Source organism: Lepisosteus platostomus, chromosome 24 (genome assembly GCF_059453375.1).
Source record: "Lepisosteus platostomus isolate fLepPlt1 chromosome 24, fLepPlt1.hap1, whole genome shotgun sequence".
Lineage (NCBI taxonomy): Eukaryota > Metazoa > Chordata > Actinopteri > Semionotiformes > Lepisosteidae > Lepisosteus > Lepisosteus platostomus.
The window spans coordinates 11,412,705-11,437,553 of NC_142634.1; the positions used below are offsets into that span (position 1 = coordinate 11,412,705).

Consider the following 24,849-nt stretch of genomic DNA (forward strand, 5'->3'; position numbering starts at 1 on the left):
GCCTTTCTGAATTCATCATTCCTGGCTCCTAATTAATCTTCCTGAAAGAAACCTGCTGCTGAACTTCAGGCTGCACTAAATATAGGACAGCCAGATGTTCCCTCTGGTTGCAGCTGGGTGAGAGAGTGGGCCCTCTGTCTCCCCCCGTTCGAGATTTCAGGGTGAAAAAAATACCTCTCTCCTGCGCACCATGCCCTATATTTAACCAGCTCCGCATCTTCGCCACAAGTTTACTACTGTGGTTCCAAAGCAATGAGCAACAACTCCAGCACGTCCAGTACTTCTTAGACTAGGTCACCATTCCAGCGTCAATCAGGAGCACCTGAAGGCTCAAAACCTACAAACCTAGACTACAACAAACATTTCTGTCACATACTGTATCAGTACTCTACTGTTTAATAAGCTTTCAATCACAGAAAAACGCTCAGCTGAATCCAGATACGTCTATCCTTGAAAAGCAAATGTACAGGACCTCTACTTTAAAATGGTTTTGAATACTCACAGCAGAAGAAGCGCAGTTGAACTTCATACTATTTTTATATACATTTTTACATTTCGCAAAGCATGAACATCACAAGCAACACGGAGACCACAGTGTCGATGTGAAATTTTAAGAAACTAAAGTTTCACAGTTGCAATTACCAGTCGCTGTAATGGAATACAACTGTGACCACTGGTGCTGAGTGGTTGTGGAACGTGTCGTGTAACTGAAGAAATAGAAAGAGACCCGAGGAGACGCTGTGTTGAGTCAATCGGATGTTTCAGAAATTTGCAGCAATAAAGATTTAAAACAAATCTTTGTGTTCATCAGGACGGAGAGGAAAAATGACTGTGACTCAGACTGCACTAACACAGACTAATCCGACCTGTTCCAATTTTTCCCAAGTTGCCCAGGGGAAGAGGCAGAATGATCACACCACACTCGACCCCAAGTCCCACAAAAAGCCTTTTAGCAACCGGTTCAATCTGCGTACAAGCATAGGAAGCATTAAGTGAAAAAAAAATTGCTGTTTTCTAAACCTTCATGCTGGGCAGAATAGCAGTTGTGAAAATGGCACGGAAATCTGTCATAAAAAAATCTGCACTTACAAAACGTGGAGAGCTGTGCTCTAAACAGGAGGCGTACTGATGTGAACTCAATATGGTAATGCCCCAAGACCCAATACCAATCAAAAAGGACTTTTACACACTGATCTTCTTTCTTAATGCATCTGCTAAAATAAAACTGAAGCTGAGCCAATACATTTGATACAAAGCACCTCCAACAGGGAAATAAAGCAAGATTTTTTGTGTGTTAAAGGATTCCATTAAAACAAAAGCCATGATTATAAACCAAAACCTTGATCTCATCATTTTAAACTCCAGCACCATTGCCTAATTATGATTTATTTTAACCATCAGCTGTGCTGTTTGGTATATGTCTCAGTTCTTTGTTCTTGTTCTTTTCCTTCGCTTTCTTCATGTGGTTAGCACTGAACTGGCTGGCACAGACACTTCTGGAATGCTCTGGCTGAAAATAACTTGTGAGGAATCCATGAAGAGAGGCAATCAATAACCTGAACGCCCAGAACTGCTGCCAACATGCTTAATTTGGTTGGATTTGCAGAGAAACTTTCAGAATTTGTTAGAAATGAGGCATTCCAAGCATGGAAAAAACAAAAGGAAGAAAATTAATCACTGGATAGGCATTTCCAGGAGAAAGGCATTGGTGATAAAGATATTCTGGGCTGTGATTTAATAAAGGGAGGGAGGAAGGAGTCATACCTCACATTCACACAAAGCAAATTCAGTTTCCTGGACAGAATCCCTGCATCGTTATGTCTGACCAAAAGAACAAAACAATTCAAGGCTTCCTTCGAATGGAAGTTACTTCCCAGTAATTAATACATTTAATTTATATTGCAAAGGAACAAGTAATAGGTTTATTCCATGCTGGAAAAAAGAAGAAAGAGAACACAACGTTTCGGCTGTGGAGCCTTCTTCAGGTTCTTCTTCAGGCTTGACACCTGAAGAAGGCTCCACGGCCGAAACGTTGTGTTCTCTTTCTTCTTTTTTTTCAGCGTGGAATAAACCTATTACTTGTTCCTTTGCAGCCTACGCATGCTGACGCAGCTACCCACTTTAATTTATATTGCGCATTTCATTACAGTGAATGTCAATGTGCTTCACATTAAAAGGAGAAGTCAAGGGACTTAAAAATCACCAAGAAGAACAAAGGAGATCAGACAGTTTATAGTACTGGAAGTTGAAAAGCCTGCTGGTTGAGAACATATTCATGATCTCAGTTGAAGCTTCTTGTCTGAGAAGACTGGGGAGGCTGTTCTCTATGAGCAGGGAGCAGAGACGGAGAAGACACCGTCACCCACAGTACTGTATGTAATCCGATTCTGGAGACCTGCAGCCGGTTAAACTGACCTGATCGTACTTGAACACAGTTGTTGACAGGAAATAAACTTCCAATCTTCACGCAGTGTGTAAAAGAGTATGCTCTGAGAAAGCCTCAGATGGATGTGTTGATGCTTCACTCCACTTAGGATATAGCTTTATCATTAAAAGTGGATTTGCTTTCTCATAATTGCACATTTCAATTTGGTTTCACATTTCAATTGGTAAGATCAATTAAAAATGAAGTCTCAAGAAAGAGATCCCCTTGTTAAAAAAGCTTTTTGCGCTGAGTTCCAAATCATAAAGACCACATGGAATTAAGGCACGTAAAGCAAAATCCTTTTGTTGTGAACCCTGACCCGTACAAAGATTATGGGGGGAAAAAACCTCTTACAATGACAAACTAATGAGATGTGGAACTTCACCCCACTGAAAGTCTCACCCAGACAAAATTTGTAAAGAAGACTGCAATACGATTATGACAACAGTATTCACAGAGAAGCCAGGAGCTTAAATTGCTTTTGAAACACTAAGGGAAAATGTCCTTTGCCGAGATTAACGTCTCAAAAACTAAGAAACCACTGGAATTTGTCCAACATTTTTAACATTCGCCATGGAATCCTACCAAGGACCGCTAACCAGGTTAATGATGTAAAAGACTGATCTGTAGTGTCACATGTGATACAGACAGACATGCGATTGACCAAAATGTTCGTTTTAGATGGTTAGCTTTTTGTATGTTTGTGTTAGGAGGAATTTGCACTGCATTTTGCCATTGCTTAACCAGCGGGAACTGTGCCTATCCAGATTCTCCAAAGAGTTTGGTGCAACGAATGAGTGAGGAGAGAGAAAGAGAAGGGGGTGACTCACTTCAAGCCCTCTTCCTTGTCGTTCTCCGTCTCAGGCTTCTCCTCCTCCTTCTCTCCCTCCTTCTCCTTGTCTTTCTCATCCTTGTCTTCCTGGCTGCTCCGATTCACTTGCTGCTGCTGCTGCTGCTGTTGTTGCTGCTGCTGCTGCTGTTGTTGTTGCTGCTGCTGTTGCTGCTGCTGCTGCTGTAACACAAGACCAAGACGTTAATATGACGTTCTGGTGACCGGAGAGAGAAACTTAAAGAAAGCACGCAGAGGAGAGAGACCGCATAGGCTGGTGGGTGTCTGCAACAAGATAGCCAGCCAGACTGCTGAAGCAGACTCCTTGGACTCTTTCGAGGAGCAGCTTGAGACGTGGAGCTGCAAGCAATGAACCAAATGTCATGTTCCGAAACAGCCAGCTCGCACTCAATTGAGCTCAACAAAATTGTTAAAAGGCACCAGTTTTTACACTGGGGCGGCTGTTTTTTAAAATAGTTTTGCATGGTTTTGTTAGCATGGGGTATGAAAACCATGGGGCCAAATTTGGTTTCCAGTGGAGGGGATGGGACGGATGAGGGATCCCACCACTCATCTTGGCATGGCCCTATATCTTCACGTTGAGAAGACCCTGGAAAAATATTAAATTTGTCCCTCTGAGCCAGTAACTGTTTACAGCTAATTTAAACAAGAGATTAAAGATAGGCTTTGACACCCTCTATATACTGTTCATAAAGGTTTGTAATGACACATGAGAACATTGTGTGAAAAGACTCATTAAGACCAACCATTACTATGTATGATATCAACAGCTCAGAAGGAGCGAAACCAATCAACTAAGCGAGAGAGCTCCATTAATACCCCACCTGCCTGAACACTTATCCTAGACACCTCTAAGGGAAATGATGAAGGTCCTTTCCTTTTAGTGAAATACCCGTTTCCAACCCAGTCAAGACAAAACACAACCTGTTTATCCAGCCTCAGTGATTTTTTTCACTACACCAAGACCTACCCTTCACAACATGTGACATTTGAGGCCAGCCAGCGAGAATCTTTCCTTCGCCAGACTTTCACACTTCTGGTCTCTATGACTGGAAGGAAACTTTTTTTTTCTTTGCTCCCTCCCCCTCTCCCTCACTCCCATGTTCCTGGCTTTGGTGCAACTTCCTCGCTGCTGGAGAGAGGAATGCGGATCTCTAGGAACAGGGACAGATACTCCTGGCTTCAGCAATATCAACAGCTAAAACCTGCTGTGGGCCCTGCATTTAGTGTAACTGCTAAAGCCACGGAGGACAGATCCATTCCTAAAGGACAACAGACTTAAGCCCTCCAGATTTCATTCCAAAGTTAAACTTTTTTAATTGACCTAATTATTTGCGTAGGAACTCAAATGTGCTCCTGATCAGTTGGTTACTGAAAGAAGGTGCCTCTAAATAACTTATTTTGGCTCCCACTGACCGAAGTTGTCCACACTTGAGCTACAGCCATTCTCATCTGGTGCTGTACTGTACAGGCACACCGCACTATAATGAGAAATAACGGAAAACCTACAGGACATTTCCGTTATGAGGAAGACAATAAGGTGTCTTAGGATAAGGATAATAATTTGAAATGTTTAATGCCGCAAAAGACAGAGGCTCACCCAGATGTAATCTGAATGATAAAAAACAATACATTAATAATTTTGTATATGTATCACATTAATTAATTAGATCTATGTAGGCATACACAACAGATCTCTTTATTAAAATCCCTGCCGGTGCGCCATTGTCTTCTGACTCAAATGAGTTAAAACCACCACATCATAAACAGATCCACTCTGAAATCTGAAAACAAAAAGTGTGACAAATTTGCTTCTGCAAACACAGGCACACACGCCCAGCAGTAGAAGAGAGCTGACACGTGTCTCTTGTTTCAGGGAGTTTATCCCAGGCCAGCTGAGAGAGATAAACAGTCAGTCAGCCGCTAGGCCACACCACACTACCTGACAAGCCCGCACAAGTCTTTGCTAGACACCAAGGAGGCGTTCCTTCTGAAACCGTCCCTCTCCTGTCTCAGCTGATCTGAATCTCTACAGGCTGCCGCCCACAGGACTGGACATCCCTGCGCTGTTATCAGCAGGAAGCCTCCTACCGAAAGCACCAGCCACGCGGGGGTTAAGAAACGCACGACAGCACAAGCCAAAATAGCCTGACATTTTTTTTTCTCAAAACCCACCTTCTGTTCCGCTGGGTCACAGCAAGCTGACAGCAGCCCCGAGCTCCTCATCGCAGCTGAGCACTGACTCAGTGAAGCCTCTGATCTGAGCCCCTGCTAACAGCTCCCTCTCTCCCTCTCTCGTCATGCTAAACTAACTGCTTTTCTCTCCCTTTCCGTTTTTTTTTTCTTTTCGTTACTTTGCATACTGAGCCTGTCAACTAACCACAGCATTCCAGTTATGATTTTGCAATTTACTGGAATACTGGAGTAGCTCAGAGCCTGGCCTATGATTCATAATCTAAAAAAACCACAAGTGGTGCAACCCAAACCACAGGGCTGCTCGGCAGTGGTGATTAATCCTCAGGGACACCGATTCTGAAGAGCAGCGCAGCACTCTTCTTTTATTCTGCACTTTCAGACAGAGGGAGACATCTGCAGAAAATGGGAGCCGAGCTTCTTACCTGTGCACCCCACACTCCCAGCCCCTCCAAACACACAGACATCCCAGAAAGTTACACTCACACTCACAAGAATACAGCACACACACAAGCATCCTACAAGCCAACGAGCAAAATGCAATTATGACTCATTATAAAATCCTGTCACAAAGAAAACTAAGGTTACCCACCTTAGTTACCCAGCTCCACCCTCTCACTACTCATTATCTGGACAGTAAAACGCCTTAGCTTTTTTTACAAATTAGAAAACCAAACCTTCTTCCGAAAGATTAAAAAATTATGTTCCTACAGTAAATCTTATCACTTAAAGAGTTGTTCTACATTACTCCTTGTTAATTGAAAATCAGTGACTGACACACATTTCTGATTTTTAAAACTGGCAGGTTCTCATTTGGAGCACCTGCCTCAGGCGACTATTAAAAGCACCCCAAAATGACTTCCCTTTCCTTCGCATGCTAGCCTACGAACACCTCCACTGGGGAACGTTTTTTTCAAATCTGTTTGATTTTCTTAGGCCGTTGCAAAGGAAAAGTAAACCACACAACACACATGTTTCCATCACTTAAAATAATCCCAGTGGAGAAACAGTGGATTTAAACCAAGAAGAACAGGCACATGGCTACATGCTTAAAATCTAGCCCTCTGGCCTGGTGGTCTCTGAAACTCTTCAAATAGCAGGCAACTCCCCAGGTACAGGCCCACAACTGCAGGTACAATCTGTCCAGAACCTGTCTAGAGCATATGAACTATGGCCCACCTGCCCATTCTTAAATCCAGGAATGTTCCAAAGAGGTGGCTTTGTAATTGTCAGTTGGCACCAGGGCCCTAGTTTTCACTGAATCTGGCCGAAGACTGGTGCAAGGTGTGAGGTGGGCATCTATAAACGAGCTGGTACAAGATGAAGATCTCCTATGGTTATCTTACAGTGCATCTGCGCTCGAGCGAGTGTTGAAACAAATCATGATTATCAACTGAGCTGCACCTCAGGACTTATCTCTGAAGGGACTTATCTACTGCCTCAGATTGCCACACTGTCTTTGACAGAACCCGCCACCAGCTTCCTGCAGGGTCTTATCGAAGGAAACAAAATGCCACTCGTTGATGTGACTAAGCTTACCAGTTATTAGGCCCAGACTTTGTTCAGCAAACATGCACTCTTGTAGATCCACTGAAGGCTTCAATATGTGGAGAGAAACCAAATGACTGATTTTGCTAATGAGGTTTCCACAGAAGCCCCCACACATCCAGAGGATGGGGTAACGACAGAACACAAGCCAGGTAGCTCCGACAAGGGGGGGGGTGCAACACTGCACTTAAAATCCAGCTGCGATGGAAATGTCAGGCCTCGTTGCCGCACAAGTGATTTATCTGAACACAAAGGCACTCCTAGCGCACATTGAGAGGTGCCGTTATCAATGAAGAGTGGAAAATGGACAGTATTACTCAGAATATTATGTTAAATACTTCAGATCATTTTCATATTCTCCAAAAAAAACCTACTTCCTCCACACACTGCTCCTTCCACACCTTTGAACACACAATAAGTCTCTGTTCCTTACAGTTAGTGATGCTTACATTCATCGTCATAACACTTACTGTAGTTGTCCATTATCTTTACAAGCATCTTCGTATTGAAACAATTTCATATGACCTGTACTTAAGATACACACACATCTACATGTGTGCAGCTGTCTATGACTTCCACTGTCTAGTCTTCATAAGGGGCACTTACATAAGTGAATAAAGTATGACGTTACAGTTATCACACAAGTCAAAACAGGCACTGCTTACACGGGTCTTTTGTAATTTTTTACCTTATCTTTGTGAATAAGGTACTACTTCTGTAAATTCTATATTACAAGAAAATAGGCCCATAGTATTATGCTACACTTCCTTACAGGACTGACAAATTTTATCTAGTTCATATCTACTGTACCGGTTTAGTTTTATGTTTTGTTCCCTTGCTAGAAACATTTCTGAAGGCACATTCTGAATTGAGACATCTTGTAACTGATAAACCGAGGGCCCGTCATGAAGACACACCACCAAAAGCTACAAGCTAAAAATCTCAGAACTAAAAAAAAAAAGAATCACTCTAATCAGCTCTTGATAATCACCCAATTTTTTGCTGCTTTGCGTTCTGCACCTAAACAGATCGATAGCCTGCTCGTTAAGACCGTTGATATTTAACGATTCTATGAGGTCAATGTTGCTATTAAAAAAAAATCCATTTAGACTTCAGACTCATTATCCAGCTCTTTATTGCAATCTTCACTTTCATTCACATAAGGCTGTTACTCTTCACCCAGGTTCTATATTAGACGCTATTAACATCACCTTCTGCTAACGTGTTCCTGATTAAAGAAACTAAGGTGCTTAGCACTGGAAGACAGGATGGTAATGAGAGTGAGTGTTGTACAGGCAATGCAAAGCTAAGGGAAAACTACAGCTTACAATAATTTACACTTCTTTTTACTTAAGCCCGGCACAGAGAAAACATAATGATTCACCATTTAATAATGACCACATATCAAGAGCCCTGTGTGGACCAAATACATTAACTTGATGATAATACACTGTCAAAACTAAATACAGTGAATATTTTATAGTACACTCATCTCTTGCCATATGAGCACAATTGATTTCAAAATTTGATTGTGTAGGTGAAAAACTGACAAATTCCCATTAGGAGTTCAGTAGTTTAGGTGGGTAGCTTTTTCATCAACAGAGGATACCCCAGCAGTGTTACTGACAGGGCCCTTGCCCGAGCCAAAAACACCCCTCGGACCATCAACAGCAGGAACCCCCACCTTAACAACCACATTCCCTACCACCCCAACACACATCCTATCCCCAGGACTATTAACGACAACTTTTCCATCCTACAGGATGATCCCTCCATTGGGGCCCTCTTTTCTGACCGCCCCATCATCTCATATCGCCGACCACCTAATCTGCGCAACCTTCTTGTTCACAGCTCCCTTGACCGCCCTCAGCAACCATCCACACCAGGCACTTTCCCTTGCAACAGAGCTCGCTGTTTCACCTGCAAGTACACATCTACTACCACACTCATTCAAGGCCCCTCAGGACAATTCCGGATCACCCAGATGGCATCTTGTACCTCCAGCAACCTTATTTACTGTATCTCTTGCAGTAAATGCCCAGCCATCTACATTGGAGAAACAGGAAGGAGACTCGGAGACCGCTTCAGAGAACACGTCAGGGCTGTGAAGATTAAAGATCTCTCCAAGCCCATTGTTTTCCATTTCACCTCTGACGGCCATGACCACTCTAATCTCTCCTTTGTGTTCTCAAAGACGGTTTTCTGAACTCATACATCAAAAAGACTACAGAAACCAAAATTATCCTGCAACTAGGATCACACCTTCTCCCTTCTCTTAACGACAGACTACTTTCCTTCCAAATTTTCTCCATTCATTGGAGGTTTCATTTCACACCTCTCTACACCTATTCTGACTTCACACCTCTTGATTGGCCTCTCTTTCTGTCCCGTGCTCCCGCCTCTCACTCCTCCTCTCTCCCAGCCTTTGTTGGCTTTAACACTTTTACATTTTATGTTAAGACAGGAGTAGAAAGTAAAAATGGAAGAATGAGTGAAACACCTGGAGTTCGTATAATTGAGTAAAGTTAACGGATATAAAAAAAATAGGTATGGATATGCATTCTTGTTTTAGCAAATACTACTCTGAAAAGTGCTCTTTTAATGAGGGATGAGTTTATATTTTCAGGACTGACCTATTTATTCCACTACTCTTAGGAATACATACTGTACCATATTCATTTTTGTTTGAAGCTGCTGTTTAAACATTTATGTATGCCATGCTGTAAGTGGCAAAATTACTAGCACACAAATGCTTTCCAGCGTTTCGCTAAAGCTAAGAAATAAGGCAAGAAACAAGTTCTTTTCCAGAACCGCAAATTTAAGAAGTACTGTTCATTTTGGATAAGCTTCTGAGATAAGTCAATATCTGTAAACCAAGAACAGCAAAACAAAAACACTTTAGCAGGTGACTAGAACATCATGAAATATGAACTATCATGGGTGATATGAAAGAAAAAGGGAGCAAAAGAGAACACACTTACCTGGCTTCTTCCACGGCGGCGATAATTCCTTCGGACAATGTTTTTGTAGTTTTCATTTTTCTTTGTCAGGTAGTAAAACAAGACGCAGTCGGCCACAGTCTGAAACAACACAACACAGGTTCATCGAACTCTCTGCGCTCACCCACCACACCTGGACGCTTTCACTGGGGCACGATGCTGCACTTTAATGTAACTAAACAAACACAGTGACATGCATCTGGCTGGGATTCCAGAGCGATCAGATGAAACAGAGGGGAGGAATGAACTTTCAAATGCACAATTATCCTTCAAGGAACAAATTAAGCCATTTCCAGAACCCTGCCAAACCGAGAATCTAATTAGTGGAACACTTGCTCTGCTTTATTGCGGCATTCCGGTGTGTACAGGCAACAGACAGGTGTTCGGGTGACAACGAAAGGATTCAGACGCCTTGAAATGCAGAGTTTTGGAGTCTGACACTGGGAAGATAAAACAACTTGGTAGAGTAACTGAAGCATAAAAGCTCTTCATTCTGACAGGACATCAGAGGTTATTAAACAAGAAAATAAATCTAAAGACCATCACACAAAGCTCCTCGTTAAGGTTGACGAGCAACTGTTAATAAGGACCTGAGGAGCATTAGCAGTGCCTGTTACCTCAGCCGAGGGTCTTCTAATTCTGAGGTAAATGAGGGAAGAGACTCAGTGTGTGTTATCGCCATCAATGTGAGTCTAATTAATAGCTCCTGATACCCAGAATGAAAACCTCTTCTTTTATAACACTTTCCCCTTAATTGACTATTGAGGTGTTAAAAGATTACACATACATTATTTAGAGCTCTAATTCCAGTCTTTGCCTCATTATCCAAGAAATTAATTAGCTTTCTGTTTGTTTTCTTTGTTATCTTTCCATCTTACAGCCATAGTGCAGAATACCAGCAATAAATTAATAACCGTAGTGGAACTAGTACTAAGAATATTATTCTTATAAGATTTTTTTTTCAAGGGCAAGGACAGTGACATCCCGAAAAACAATCATTTACAGACCTTTGTGGCCCTTTTGAAATTTGTCCACCATTTAATTTCCTCTCTTTTATTACATGTTCAAGCTTCTAATTTTCACCCTACTGCTTTTGTTTTCATTTGGCAAGAGACAGAAAACATCCTTCCTCCAGAGCAAGATGAAACGCTTTGCATAATGAAGTCAAAGGGTTTGATTTTGAACACAAGAAACACTTAAGTATTTCACGTCAGATTCCCAGCTATCAGATTAAGGAAATGAAGCATTAAATTCACCAAGATGTTGCAAGAAGCACGTTGACAGACACGTGGTAGGTGTGTTGTTAAAGGGCACAAACCAAAATAATCTACTACTATAATACTATAATAAGGACATTGTTTTTTGTAAAAGGAAACAGAAAGGTTTTAAATCATGTTCAATTTGTTTTAGTTAAAAGGTAAAACATAGAGCTATAAGTTGATCAAACACACAGAGAAATAAATAATTCTTACTGTATATATACACATGTGTGCACTAATGTGAATACACACTCTAACTTTAGAAGACACTTCTGCTTAGGCATTAAAAGCTGACTCATTAGGATCTGCCTCCTTCCAACTTTAGCTTCTATTAATCTGATATCAATACCGAAGCTTCTTTGCACAGCTGAATAAAAGCACATCACAGGAAGATTGTTTCTAACCCACAGTGTGCAGTTTCTCAGTATAGTCTCAGTTATAAGGAAGGGCTCTCACCTTTCTCTCCAGAAAAGAAGCAATTAGACCAAAGTTCTTCGGGTGCTGAATGAACCTGTTGACCCAAGAAAGAAAACAGAGCGAATTAAAAAACAAAACAAAAATCGGGCTGTTCGGACATATGAATTGTTTATTCCTGACCCCAGTGATGCCGGTGAGCTGTGCCTCGGCCAAGCTCAGTTTAGAAACTGGACCAGGTCCCGTCTCCCTTGACCTAGGGCTTGATCTCCGAGAGAGACCTGTTAATTAGAAATCTGTGGATACGTCTACATACACGTCTGTGCCTGAAGTGCTATCCCCACCTGACCTGCAGAACACATCAGAGCTCCAGTGTTGTGCTGACCAGAGCTGTTAGCATCATTCTTCTCTGTAGGAAGGGTCAATTGCTTTGGTAAGTGAATACATACACCCATCCCAACCACCACACGCCCACCAGTACACATATATCAGGAGTCCTCTGTAAAGGATGGATAACAAAACCTTCTTAAACTTGACTGCCAAGCCCAATAAACACAGATGTTGTCAATACCTAAACATTATGTAACAAATGGTTTCAAATTTCTAGCAACAGTATGATTTAGGGGCAGTAAGACAAAACCAAGCTATTTTATTTTGCTGTTCAAAAAAGCTTCACAATAGATAATGGCCTCTATTATTATATTTAGTGCACATAGGTCTTAATAAGGCATCATCAGTATTTATTCAAAGATTATGTCTGTTACAGCAAACCTATCACACTTTTTAAGAAGAAAAAACGCTCCATGAGTTGAAATAAGTTGAACATTTGAGTAAATGTCTTACTAGGTTATAGTATTCACTCACCTCTTACTGTGTACATTTAACTTTTAATGTGGTTTGCAATGCGCTCATCAGCGCTGATTCTTTCTAACCCCGAAATATAAAAATAGCATTGCAGCTCCCCTTTAAAACCCATACACTGCCTTCTTTCAAGGAAAGCCTTGATAAGATACTTTGTTCAATTAACTACTACCAAACAGGATCGATGGACTCAGCTGGAACTCTTCGCTTATTTTCGAATATACAGTAGGTCTGCGGACAGCCACGAGAAATTAGAAATTACAGTACAGGCAAATTCTCTGGAAGGACATTTCTTTCTTAATACAGACCTGCAAAAATGTCACGATTTCACTTCAGTTCCAACGAGACCAACACCCTCTTTGTACTGAGGCCCACAGCAAAAGAAGCCAGACAGACTCCTTTTCTATCATGTAAACAGAAGTACTGGCACACATTCTGGGCTGGCAGTGAACGCTGTAATATAAAAGTCTCGGGACTTTCTTTCTTACTTAAACAGCTTTTTTTGCACTACCCATGTGGCATGTATTGTGCTGCATGGAAATAACACGTGTATTTGTATGAAACCAGCTCAAAACAGAAGAGAAAATCTCCCCTTCAATAGTTTGACGTGATTATAATCTGAAAGAAGTGGGACCAAGACTGACTGTCTGGAACAGACAGTAACATTAGCTGGAAGTTAAAGTAAATTATATTCCTGAATACAAACCTGTTCAATTAGAACATGGCAGTTTAAACTTTAAACCATAACAATACATTTTATCTGTAACTGCACCACTATACAGTTTTAGTGAATTATTAATATGATTAGCACACACCCAGAATAGGGCATTACATTTGAAAATGTAAACATTCAGTGCAAGTTTACTTGAACATAAAGTAAAGGTATATGTTTAAGTAAAATTAGGAAAAACAAAACTTCAGTAAAGGTAAGTACTTTACAATAATGCAAATGAAATACAATGCAAGTACTGCACAAAACCAAAAATGAACTTAGTACACTATCTTGGATTCTTCACCGCTCTTTTACTGTGATCACTTCTGTGAGTCGAAGTCTAGCTGTCGAATTCTGAGCATGCTACAATTTTAAGGTAGTTTTATAAACTCTTACAAGTAGGGCTTTAAAAAAATGATTTTTGAAAAGACAAACACATGGACCACTTTTCCCCACTACAGACAGAAACCACAGTATGTAGCCTGGCAACATTTCTAAGAATGAAAAGCAATGTCTTTACAAATTCTGCACATGAGAACATTCAGAATTAAAGAGCAACAGAAATAATTCACTAGTTTAAAAACGAATTTGGATTCATTGTTCTTGGCGAGAAGACAGCAGCTTCTGAAAAAAGAAGTATCGACAACCTCCAGACAAAGTTATCAATTTCCTTTCACAATCTTACAGACATATCTTAACACTGCGAGTCCCATGAGGCAGAGGTTAAAACTGAAATAAGCAGGCCAGGACTTCACATCACACAGCCTCAAGTCTTCAATACAGGGCTTGTACTGCAAGATATTATCTACTCATGGCATGGCTGACCTCGAGATATTTAACATTCATAGCCTCACTCCAACACCAGGAATACTTTAACAATGCTTCACTGAAAGACACCATTTTCATTTTTTTTATTTTATTGCAGAAACAGACTGTAGTTTTTTTATAGTCTTTTACAAACAAACTAAAAAAAAAAGTCAAGCCGACTTAAGTTTCTCAATCAAAACAGCCATCTGTTTCGGAAGTCATTTTAATATTGCTCACAGTCTTGATCAATTTTCAAAATCAGGGTGAAAAGAGAAAAGGAAAACTATCATAGCTGTTTCTAAATCTATTTCTGCCAAATCCTTAAGGCGCAATACTTTGGCTTTAAAAGTTCTAACTGAAGATGAACTTGCTTGATGTGGACATTTTGGTTGAAACCAATGGTGCACCAAAAAAGTGACAGCTGACCTCATTCAATTCTATATTTTTTTTAAATGTGGTTAGCTTTGAGACTGCATGCCAACTAAAGTCTTCCAAAGCCACTCCTATAAACCATTTTCCTGAAGGAAAATTACATTAAACTTGGCCTCAGTTTCATTCTTCTTTCTCAGAAGGCATTTGAGCAACAGAGAAATGCCAAGGAATTCAACCGGAAAAAAAAACAAGCAAAATACAACCGTGTATAAATGTTGTTTGAAGTAATTTTCAGGTCCATATGGGCAAGGAAATATAAGGTCAGTTTTTGGCAAGATAATTAAAAATCTGGTAAGGGGATTCATCAGTCCAGTGACCAAAATGGACAGTTGTCTAGGATGTTCTTATAATGCCAACCCTTGTTCAAATAAACTCTAGATGTTTGCGTGCATTCAAACCTAAAACTAGACCTTAGATTTAGCCAAGCTTATTTATTTCCTGGTCTTTTGTTTCTGTGCATACACCCCTGTACCCCTGAGTATTCCCAACGCCCTTCAGAGAAATATCAGGAAAGAGAGGTGTCAGAGCACAGGACTGCCACCTCGCCAGGGATCACATCAGCTTTCTCTTATGATAACTCATTTGAAATGGCACTAAACTGTTTTTAAAGTAACCTGGTAATTTAAAAAGACAAAACCTTATTTTATAAAGGGTTATTCTAAAGAAAAATCTATAAAAATATATCTTGCAGGGTTGGGTAGACAGTGATGCAGTACATCGTCAGATCACAGTTGGTTATCACTCATTTGCAGAAAATGCTCTAACAGGAAGAAGTACATCTAGGCAACATTTTGCTGGCCAAACTACTCTTCTTATCTTAAACACATTTAATTAGCCCCTCCTTTTTCTTTTTGTGTGTGAGCTCACCCGTTTCACATGTTCCTTTTTTATGTTGAGTTCTGCAACCCAGAGTCTTTACTGTTTATTTTTCACCTCCTCAGTCACATCAAGAAGGGATACAGAGGTGATAAGAGGAACTGGACACACGTCCCTCTGTATTTATGGCAGGATCAAGTCTGGTATACTCCCGAGAATAAGCCAATGAGTCTTAATGTAACTAAAGGCTAATTCAAGCTGGATACAGAAATCTCTGAAAGGATATTCGCCATAACACCTTCAGCTGCTTTCAGGTTTCTTCATAGGGCAGAGGCACATATTAGGTTAAAACTCAATGAAGATAAAGCACTTAGTTGCTGCATCCGTTTAACAACTAATGCAATTTTGTTACCGATCGCAACTGATATATCTATCGCTGGCAGCATTTATCCCCCACCTCCCCGCACTCTGTAATCTTAGCCAAGGCTATTTCAAAGTGACAAGGGAGAGCACACAATGAAGGCCAGATTTAATAAGGCTCTGCATCTGAAGAAAATTGGCACCATTTTCCCTTTAAGGGAAATTTTAACCTGCTGCTTTTTTCTGTTCAGAAAGTGGTACTAACAGCCTAGATAATACTCAGGGTTCCTGCGTGCATCCTAAGTGATGCAGTGCATCATCCAAGAGAGATTGAGTTCATTTTTTAGGAAAAAGAAGAGGAGGTCACAACATTGATACCAGTGCAAAGCTTAGCTGTCCACTGATCTGCCTGGCAAGCAACAAGAATATTTTTTACAGCTTCAGGGGTTACGGGCTGGATCATTAATTAAGTGACTGATATGACAACGTTTGGGACCCCAAGTGCTCATAGCTCATTATTCAACTTCTACAATCATTTGTCTTTGCTACCTTTACTTCTTTTTGAAACTGCAGACCCGTGAAAACAATTTCTGCAGCTTACTTCATGTACACAAACCTGCTAGATAGTACTGTCATATTTGCTCAGCTTCAGCGTGTGATGGTGTCACTGACTAATTGCATTTACAGGATGGTGGCGTTGACCACTATTTATAGCACTTATCTATAGATTGAGCATTGAAGCTTAGCATATGTTCTATAACACTGAAGCATACGAGTATGTTTTATGGAAAATACCAGTCAGGCAGTGCAATATATCCAGGAATGCATATTGGACTCACTTGTGGGTTGATTATAAAGAGAACTGAGCCTGTATTTCTCATGTCTGCAAAGCTGCAAAGTTTAATTAAAACTGCAAATTAGGCTGCAAATTAAACTTCTAGTTGGCTGCAACACAGTGATTATTTGCATATTCACACTGATCAGCCTGTGGGGATCATTTTTATTTATCATAATTTATATGTCTATACTCATATCATTACATCCATGCCTTAATAGGCACTGTTTATGGTCGGCAAATTTGATTCCATCCATCCATTATTAGAAAATCTCTAATTCCTGGTAAGGGTCGAGGAAATCTGGAGGCTACCACAGAAACACAGGATGCAAAGTTGGGGGAAAAATTGCTTTATGGGCTGCCATCCCTTTTAATGAATCAGATTGTCTTTGGAGGATGGGAGGAAACCGGAACACGTGTTACAAAACTCCACACAGAAGGCACCTCAGACCCTGAATCGAACCCTGAACCCAAAAGAGGTGAGTCAGCAGTGCTAACCTCCACACCTCTGTGGCACCCAAATGTCTTACTGGTTGTGAGAAAATCCATCCCAGATGGAGCTTAAATCAAGCCAAGGCAAAATCAAACAAAGTTGAAGCTTTTCTTTACTCTTCTTGAATACCCATATTCTTAATCCTGAATAATGCCAATGCCTCAACCTTTTCTTTGTGAATAACCTAGGAGACAGCGGACTTGGGTATGTTCACAATACTTTTTTTCCTACCTGTACTAAAGGTATATTCTGCTCTCTCTCGTCTTTACAGCAGACTGACGCTAAGCAACGCTCTTCCACTCTCTGAACTGATGGTCCAGGAAAATGGACCCAAGTAATGTTTAACCCAGAATGCTGGATCTGAGATTTTGGAGCCCATGATTTCTACAGCTTAGGCACAAGCGCTCCAACCCTTTAGAAATCCCCGCACACATCCATGAGCTACTCATTATCCTCCCCTCCGTGACTAGTGGTTGTTCTGTCCATTCTGGTGTATGCCTTTGCACGATGTACCTATTATTGATTATGAAATCACTCTGTGGCAGTTTATTGGAAAGGACATTACACCAACCAAAAATCGAACTGAACTGAATTATTAAACAACAACATGCAGGCAAAAGTGAAAGTTCTGCAGCAAGAGACAAAGTTGTATCAGTGCAGCCTTTTCTGAGGTATATTTGCTCCCGAGGAGGCTATAAAGTATTCAGAGTTGAAAAAGCCTTGTTTGAAAATCTTTCCTTCACAAAACATATGAAAATATTTTTACACTTATTATTTGCATTATTATGCATTTATCTGCATTTCACAATTCCTCTGTGACCTTACAAAGTGCATCGGTGCGATGTGCCTTACATTAAAATTGAATTCACTATCATTGTCCTCCTCGGCACACAAAACTAGTGCAAAAACATCCTCGACACAGAGAGAGCGCTAGCGATCAGTTTAAAGAACACATTTCATCAGGCAGCAAGCAGCGGGATAACCATGAGAGAGAGCAACCTCGCCTCGTGAAGCACAAACAGGCACAAGTGGAGGGCGAAGCTCAGCCAGGGCCTCCATCTCCTTCAACCCCGAAGGGGGGCGGACTCAGCCCACAGGGCAGGACCCTTCACTTCTTTCTTTAACCCAGCGCTCCCGCCCCAGCGCGGTCACTTACTTCTCGCGGAACGTGTCCTTCTCCTGCTCGCTCCACATGTTCATGACCTGCCGGTCCTTGTAGACCTTCATGGGGTCGTCCATCAGCCCGTTCATGTTGATGAACTTGATCCTCTGCTGCTCGGCATCAAACAGCATCGGGGGGATGACGGCGAGCTGGCGCATCTGCTTCTCGGAGTTCTACAACCAAGAGGCCCGTTTAAGTGACCGAAGGAGGAGAACAGGAAGAGAACAATGTGACGGCTGCACCGAAATAGCTTTGGAAATTCCAGTTGCAAATCTGCAAAATTAAATCCCCCCCAATTTGTTTGAGAAATGCATATAAAATGCTTGCAGAAGAAAAACTGTGATTGTTTGCAGGTACGATTCTTTTTATTGATGGTTTAGACGCTTTACCAGCTAATTGTTTTTAATATTATGCTGCTGGAAGAGTTCTGACTGAGTGATGCTGTTAAAGGTTGTTTTGTATTTTAGTTTTGTACTGTTGTTGCATTGTATTATGGTCATACATGTTATATGTTTATGAGCAGGACAAATTCCCTTAGGGACAATAAAGGTTAATTCAATTCAATAGTGCTGTTCAGAAAATGCCCCCTGTGAAACAAAACCGCTTCTACACAAAAAGCAACAACCCTCAAAAGGATCTGAACTGCTCATTCAAGATGTCACACAATTAGCAATTGCTAGAGAAGTTGGTTATTTATTATTAAGCAATGCCAGCAGTTTTCATGCTTAAAGAAAGCCCATTGTGTGGCATGGCACGCCTGCTGCTCACAAGCGTTATCGAAAAACAGCCGTTTCCAGCCACAGCGAAAAATCCCAAAGCCCCGATGACAGCACATGTAAGATTCAGAAGCCCTTGGTAATGGGTCTCCACCGCCAGGCTGACAAAGCACAGAAGAGCAAAAGTGGATGTGAGGAGAGAGGTAGGACACAGTCAGAGGGACAGTAAGTGCGCCTGGGGGCCATCTGTAGTCGCGATCATAAATAATTGCAGAGAAGCTCGCCAACAAAGGTATACCTGACTCTGCTGAGGTATCACACCAGGCTAGCAAACAACCTCACACCAAGCCTTGCTGCTCGTGCATCTGAAACCGTTAATGCACTGACTGCACCGCCCTGGGAACTGAGGCGGCAAAAGAGTATAAAAGCAGTAACGCCTGGCTGTCCTTCACCCCACTGCCTTTTCAACCTTTTCAGCTAGTCTATTTGTGAGTCACTGCCCCCATCGACTTCAGAAACATAGCCCTTTCAAAAACCTGCTGTCTATAAACTGTACCGGTCAGGTTTATATTTCTCAGCTCCCCCGTTCCGTAACGATGAGAAAATTAAGGTCACCGGCAGCTCTGAAAAGCTAAATTTGATGCGATTGACACAAGATGAAAAGAAGTCGCTAAGGCTGACGACGAAAAGGAACATTTGCTCCTTGCACTAAAGCCAAGTGCTCCAGACACGGGGAGCACACAGCACGGTCACCGTCTGGCACGGCCATCATGAGCCCAGTCAGGCAATGAGACCTGGTGAAAAAGAGGCTGTGGCTGGATGATAAGGTGGCACAGCGTCTTCCACAATTGCTCACTGCTCGTGTGTGAAGGTGAAACTTAAAACAAAAAGGAATCATTTTGGCCTTTCAAGAAATGACCTGTAACATGCTGCACAGGACTTTCATTTTGATTTCATTTCATTTACTTGCCAGTGTATCTCTGAGAAATACTATTCCTAGAAGGGATTTCCATTTTCTGTTATCCACCTTTCTCAAAGGTGTAGTAAAGAGTTTAATCTTAAACAAAGGTTTTGTTTTCAGTGCCTAAATTACAAGGCAAATACAAAACCTAAAACAAACAAAGCAAACATAAAACCTAACATCGCCTCTACACCTACAATGAGTGTTTATCAAGCATTAAGAATAATTTAAAACAAGAAACTTTTTTTAGTATATTGCAGCTAAACGAATTGAATAACAAGACCTTTATAAACACGTTCCTTATGCTTAGTTAAAACAGTCAAATGATGGAACAGAACCAGGAGGTTAAAGACATCAGTTAAAGGTGTTAATTCACAGTGCCAGTCTGCATCACCCAGAAGCCTGCAGAGTAATACAGCAGAAACAAATTGCTTACTGCTAACCTGACGTACAGCAGCTGAGGAAGCCTGTGGGAGGAGGGGTAAGACAATAAAGAACTCGAAACGGCTCCTGACAGCACTTCTCACAGTTGGATGGTTTGAACTCTTGACAGAAAGAAGCCTGCACATGTTGTTTTTCTTTTCCATTATTCTTGTTTTTAAAAAAAAAAAACGGTTTCTTTACTACACCCAGTGAAGCTAGTGCCCGGGCACTGACTGAAGGGTGTGCGATTTATTTATTCCACACGTTGGTGGTTTCCAGACTGCGGTGTGCTACTGTTGCATAAGAGGGCTTGCAATTTTGTCACATGTAGCTTGTAACAAAGAACTCAACTCACACACATACTGTATATACAAGACATGAAAACTACTGAGAATACTTGAACAAACTAGGAGGAATTTTACAAGTCATTTTTTTCCACATACAGCACGTCACACAATAACAGTGATGGCACACTGATTCTCTAAACTAGAGAAAGTTTCATCCCACATTTATTCACTCAAGGAAGCAATCTGTCTGACAGTTTGCTCTGGCGTGGGCTGACTTCATTCAGAGTCAGAGATTTGTTTGGCGTTTTCAGGAGGGAAAGACGACGTCAAGGTGATTTTTTTCCCCTTTGGTTGAAGAAGCACGTACAGACAGATTTGGAGAGCAGTCGTCTCTCACCTCTTGCTCTGAGATGCCATCGATGATTTCTGACACCTCGTGCTCGCTCCTTGCTGCTGATGACGACAGGGCCCCACTCCTCTGTCCGACCCTGCTGATAGACAGCCACCTCAATTCATACCACAACGCCACACAGTGGTCCACACCCAAAGAACCTTGAGAGGGTACCCCCCAAAACCCACATATTGTATTTGTACACACGTGCAAGAGTACAACTTACTTCTAGCAACAATGAATGCACAGCATTGCTCAACCCCACATATGTGCTGAGTAGAACTGGGCCATATTTATACAACCAGTGCTGGCGTTTAGCATAGGCAGGTCTGAGGCTACCCAGTCTTGGTTGGCTACTGCCGCTTGACTTCAAACAAACGAGCCAGAGGTACAGCTAAGACAGTCTTCAGCCCAGATGAAAAGACCCATTACAAATTATGATACCAGCTTTTCAATGTAGGAAGAGGGAAAAATATAATCCATACAGAACAGTAACTTGTTACTAGACAATCCATAGAGATAATGAATGTTTTATTTTTACTTTGGTATTCATATTAGAATAAAGCAGACATTAAAATCCCCACAAACAGCTTGAAGAGTTATTTATTAATGTGAAAAACACCCAAAAGTCCAGTCTGATTACATGCAGAGGTAAGAGGTTTTAATAATGGCAATCCAGAGAAAGCATTAATGACTCCTAGGCTCAATCACTGTAATGACCTCTTACTCAAACTGTCACAAGAGAAGAAACATGGCTTTTTCATGATCAGAAGACAGTTAATAGCCCTTAATGTATTCCTGCCACTGTGCCAGTTAAGAATACTTTGTCTCCAGCCCATAGTGGGTTTCAGATGCAGAAGGTAATGTGAGCTTCTGAAAAGACTTTCCGAATGATAGCATTTTTAATTTTTAAATCAGTCTGCACCTCTAAAGACTAAAAAAGTTATTTCTGAAAGGAACAATACAAATACACCTTTGTAAAGGTACAGAACACAAACATAGTGTAACAAATGCCCTATTAAAAAAAAAAGGTTTCTTTGCAACAAACAAGCCTTTAAGAAATTAAACAAACTCTTGCATAAACTTGCATTATTTCAGGGCCCGTTTGCTTCCTACGGTGGCCTTCACAGAAGTTCACGTACAGCAAATCAGCATGGGAACTTCACCTTCTACCCTACCGCATGAGCCCCAAGCATGCCACACGTCCACCTGTGCTTTCACAGTGCTCCGAAAGACACATTTCCCCATTTTATTCTCAACAGATAGGTCAAGGTCAGCACGCCTTCACCGTGCTTTTCTACACGACGCAGGGATAATACCATTGCTACCGCGGCAAGCTTCTGAAAGGTCGGCTGATTGGGGTCCCCCCCACCCACCCCACCGCTCGACTGCCACGCCCCGCCACTCACCTCTGCATGCGCTCCTGGAGCTCCCTCTGCTTGCGGATCTCGGGGAACTGCTTCTCGTAGTACTCGCGCACTTTGCTCTCCTTGGCGCGGCGGCGGGGGTTGCTCTCGATGCGCTCCACTTTCTTCTCCCAGGCTTCCATCAGCTGGTCGTAGCGCTGGCAGAACTTCTGCTCCTGCTCAGAGGCAAACGTGGGCTGGGGGTGAGGTCAGGATTCTCGGGCGCCACGCCCCCAAATCCACCCACCCAGCCTCTAACCACTGCATCCAATTCGGGGTTCGCGAGGGAACTGGAGCCTATACCAGCAAGCAACAGGTGCAAGGTGGGGTACACCCTGGACGGGACGCCCCCCAGTTTTCCCAGAAGCCTATTAACTTACTAGCATGTTTCTGGACCGTGAGAGAAAACCCACAAACTTACTTCGGTTTTTAAAGAATAACTGTCCATTATCATCTACAATAATAATTTTCCACAGGCATTTCTGAATTTTAATGAAGTTACAGTTTTGAGGTTGAGGTTAATTCCACCCTGAAAAAAAAAACACAGGAGGATCTTCAGCCAAAATGTGTTTTTTCCTTTGTATATCTCAGTGTGGAATTCACCTTCACTTTTCCCTACAAATTTAGCCAACAGCTGAAATGAAGTATATATGTATTATATATGGTGTTTCCAGGGGATGTTCCAGACCAATGAAAAAGAAAACCTCTTGTCCTTTACTAAACTGCTTCAGAAAAATGGTGTGGAATAATGTATTTCACAGCATTTCCAGGTGTTGATGAAATTAAATCTCGTTTCCTTATTTAGGTAGAATTCTTTATGGTAACAGAAAAAGACTGTTAATCTCACAGTTTTGCGGTAAGACCTTATTAAAAAACGCAGCAATAATATTAACACTGTTCTGGTACATCCCCCAGATGTGGCCTAATTATCAGTTTCCCTTTAAAGAAGACTGAAAGCTGAAGTGCCCCTCCTGTGGTGTGTCGAATCCTGTCCCCGAGACACCGGAACGAAACGGTAGGTTCCCTTTTCTGCGAGGAGTTCAGCTCGGGACAGAAGTGCCAGTTTCACCTCAGACAGACTGCTCTCGACTTCCCTCACTGCTCCTCTCGCACGACTCTCTGCTGCTCTGCAGAGTCAAAAATGCCCAGGCACGAGCAGGTGGGTCGAAAACACTGCCACAAGGCCCCGTAAATGCCCCGTAAAAAAAAACCGCGAAAACTCCCTTGGGCAGAAGGTGAAATACTCATCACGGAAATTAAAATTGCAAAATCAATTCCGTCCAGAGAAGACGAAGTAAAAATATCCAAATGAGTCAGAGCATTAGACAAAATCAGTCCGCTTTCTAGGTCAGGAGAACAAAACTACGGTAAAAATAACAAGTAACGCTATGAATGAAAAATTAAGAAATTGAAATAATTAACCTTTCCTCTCAATGGCTGAGAATATTTATGCGCCAACTTACAGTACATACTACGTTTGAGTCGTGCCAGTACAAAGTGAAGGGGGTATGTAATATATAAACAACTGCCTGATCCAGTCTTTACAGAAGAGCAGCTCAAGTGTCCAGGCCATGAAGATATATTCAGTTATTCACAGCCATTCCCTTTTAACTGTCACAGTTAGAAAGATACTATTTTCCAAAGACGAACACTTGCACAGTGTGCCAACACCAGGTCAGCAGGACATAGCAGCAGATTACAAGCAACAGATCTGATCTGACTCAGGTAGAAGCCATGCAACAGTGTGTAAAAAGGCAGATCATTAACCCAAGGAAATAAAGAAAAAATGATATTGCTCAGAATTGACCTGATATACAAGCTAGGAGTTGTCCTGGGTAACTACAGTATTTGGATATCAAATTGTATGACTGACAGTACATTGTAACTTGCTCTTGCTTTATTTGAATTTGTTCTTATAGAAAAATATGCTTATGACATCCCTGTCCAGTTGTCCTTGTCCACACAGCTCCTTGCCAACTTCAGTTTCTTTAGAAAAAGACTCAAAAAAAGGGAAGAAATTAGGAAGAAACTGTTTTTTTTTTCTAGGGAAACCTCCTTCTCCAAACACTGCTCTAATTGAAAGTGCTGACCACATGCTTTTCTCTATCTCCTTTTCCTTCAAACTCAAGTCAGAGAAAGAAATAATTGACAGCCCTATGGATTTTCTGTCAAGAACCGCTGCATTTAAGATTTCTGTGTGTCTGTTTTTGTATCGGATTTGGACAATCAATCTCTGCTGTATTTATAGCCCATTAACCACAGCTTTTTTTGTCACAGGCACACTCAAGGTCTAAAGGCATGAGCCATACTGTAGTCTACTAATAGCACTAGTAAGTCATAATCACTCTTCTATGTTCTTAGTACAGCTAAAATTGATTTGTTTGATCATTTTATTTTAAAAAGCAATTTAAAATGCATTTTAGAATAAATAAAGTCTTACCAAGAACACCATTCTGATGAAGTCCTTGTTTATTCTGTCTGGCCTAAATCAGGGCTGCT

General features: G+C 41.5%; 1 protein-coding gene across 25 annotated transcripts in view; it reads right to left on the reverse strand.

Annotated features, from left to right (window-relative positions):
- The window catches only part of ncor2 (nuclear receptor corepressor 2), a 176,050-nt gene that overhangs the window by 54,105 nt on the left and 97,096 nt on the right, over positions 1–24,849 (reverse strand). For 11 of the 25 annotated variants that reach the window (XM_088618470.1, XM_088618468.1, XM_088618469.1 and 8 more), the window contains exons 10-16: positions 22,354–22,526; positions 20,951–21,044; positions 20,287–20,310; positions 18,161–18,339; positions 11,731–11,785; positions 9,992–10,096; positions 3,256–3,437 (exon numbers count right to left, since the gene is read on the reverse strand). In XM_088618470.1, coding sequence (XP_088474596.1) covers positions 3,256–3,437; positions 9,992–10,096; positions 11,731–11,785; positions 18,161–18,339; positions 20,287–20,310; positions 20,951–21,044; positions 22,354–22,526 — 812 coding nt within the window. Of the gene's footprint in view, positions 1–3,255; positions 3,438–5,450; positions 5,979–9,991; positions 10,097–11,730; positions 11,786–18,160; positions 18,340–20,286; positions 20,311–20,950; positions 21,045–22,353; positions 22,527–24,849 lie in introns of those variants that run through there. The other 14 variants (XM_088618479.1, XM_088618466.1, XM_088618478.1 and 11 more) reach the window with 12 other exon arrangements.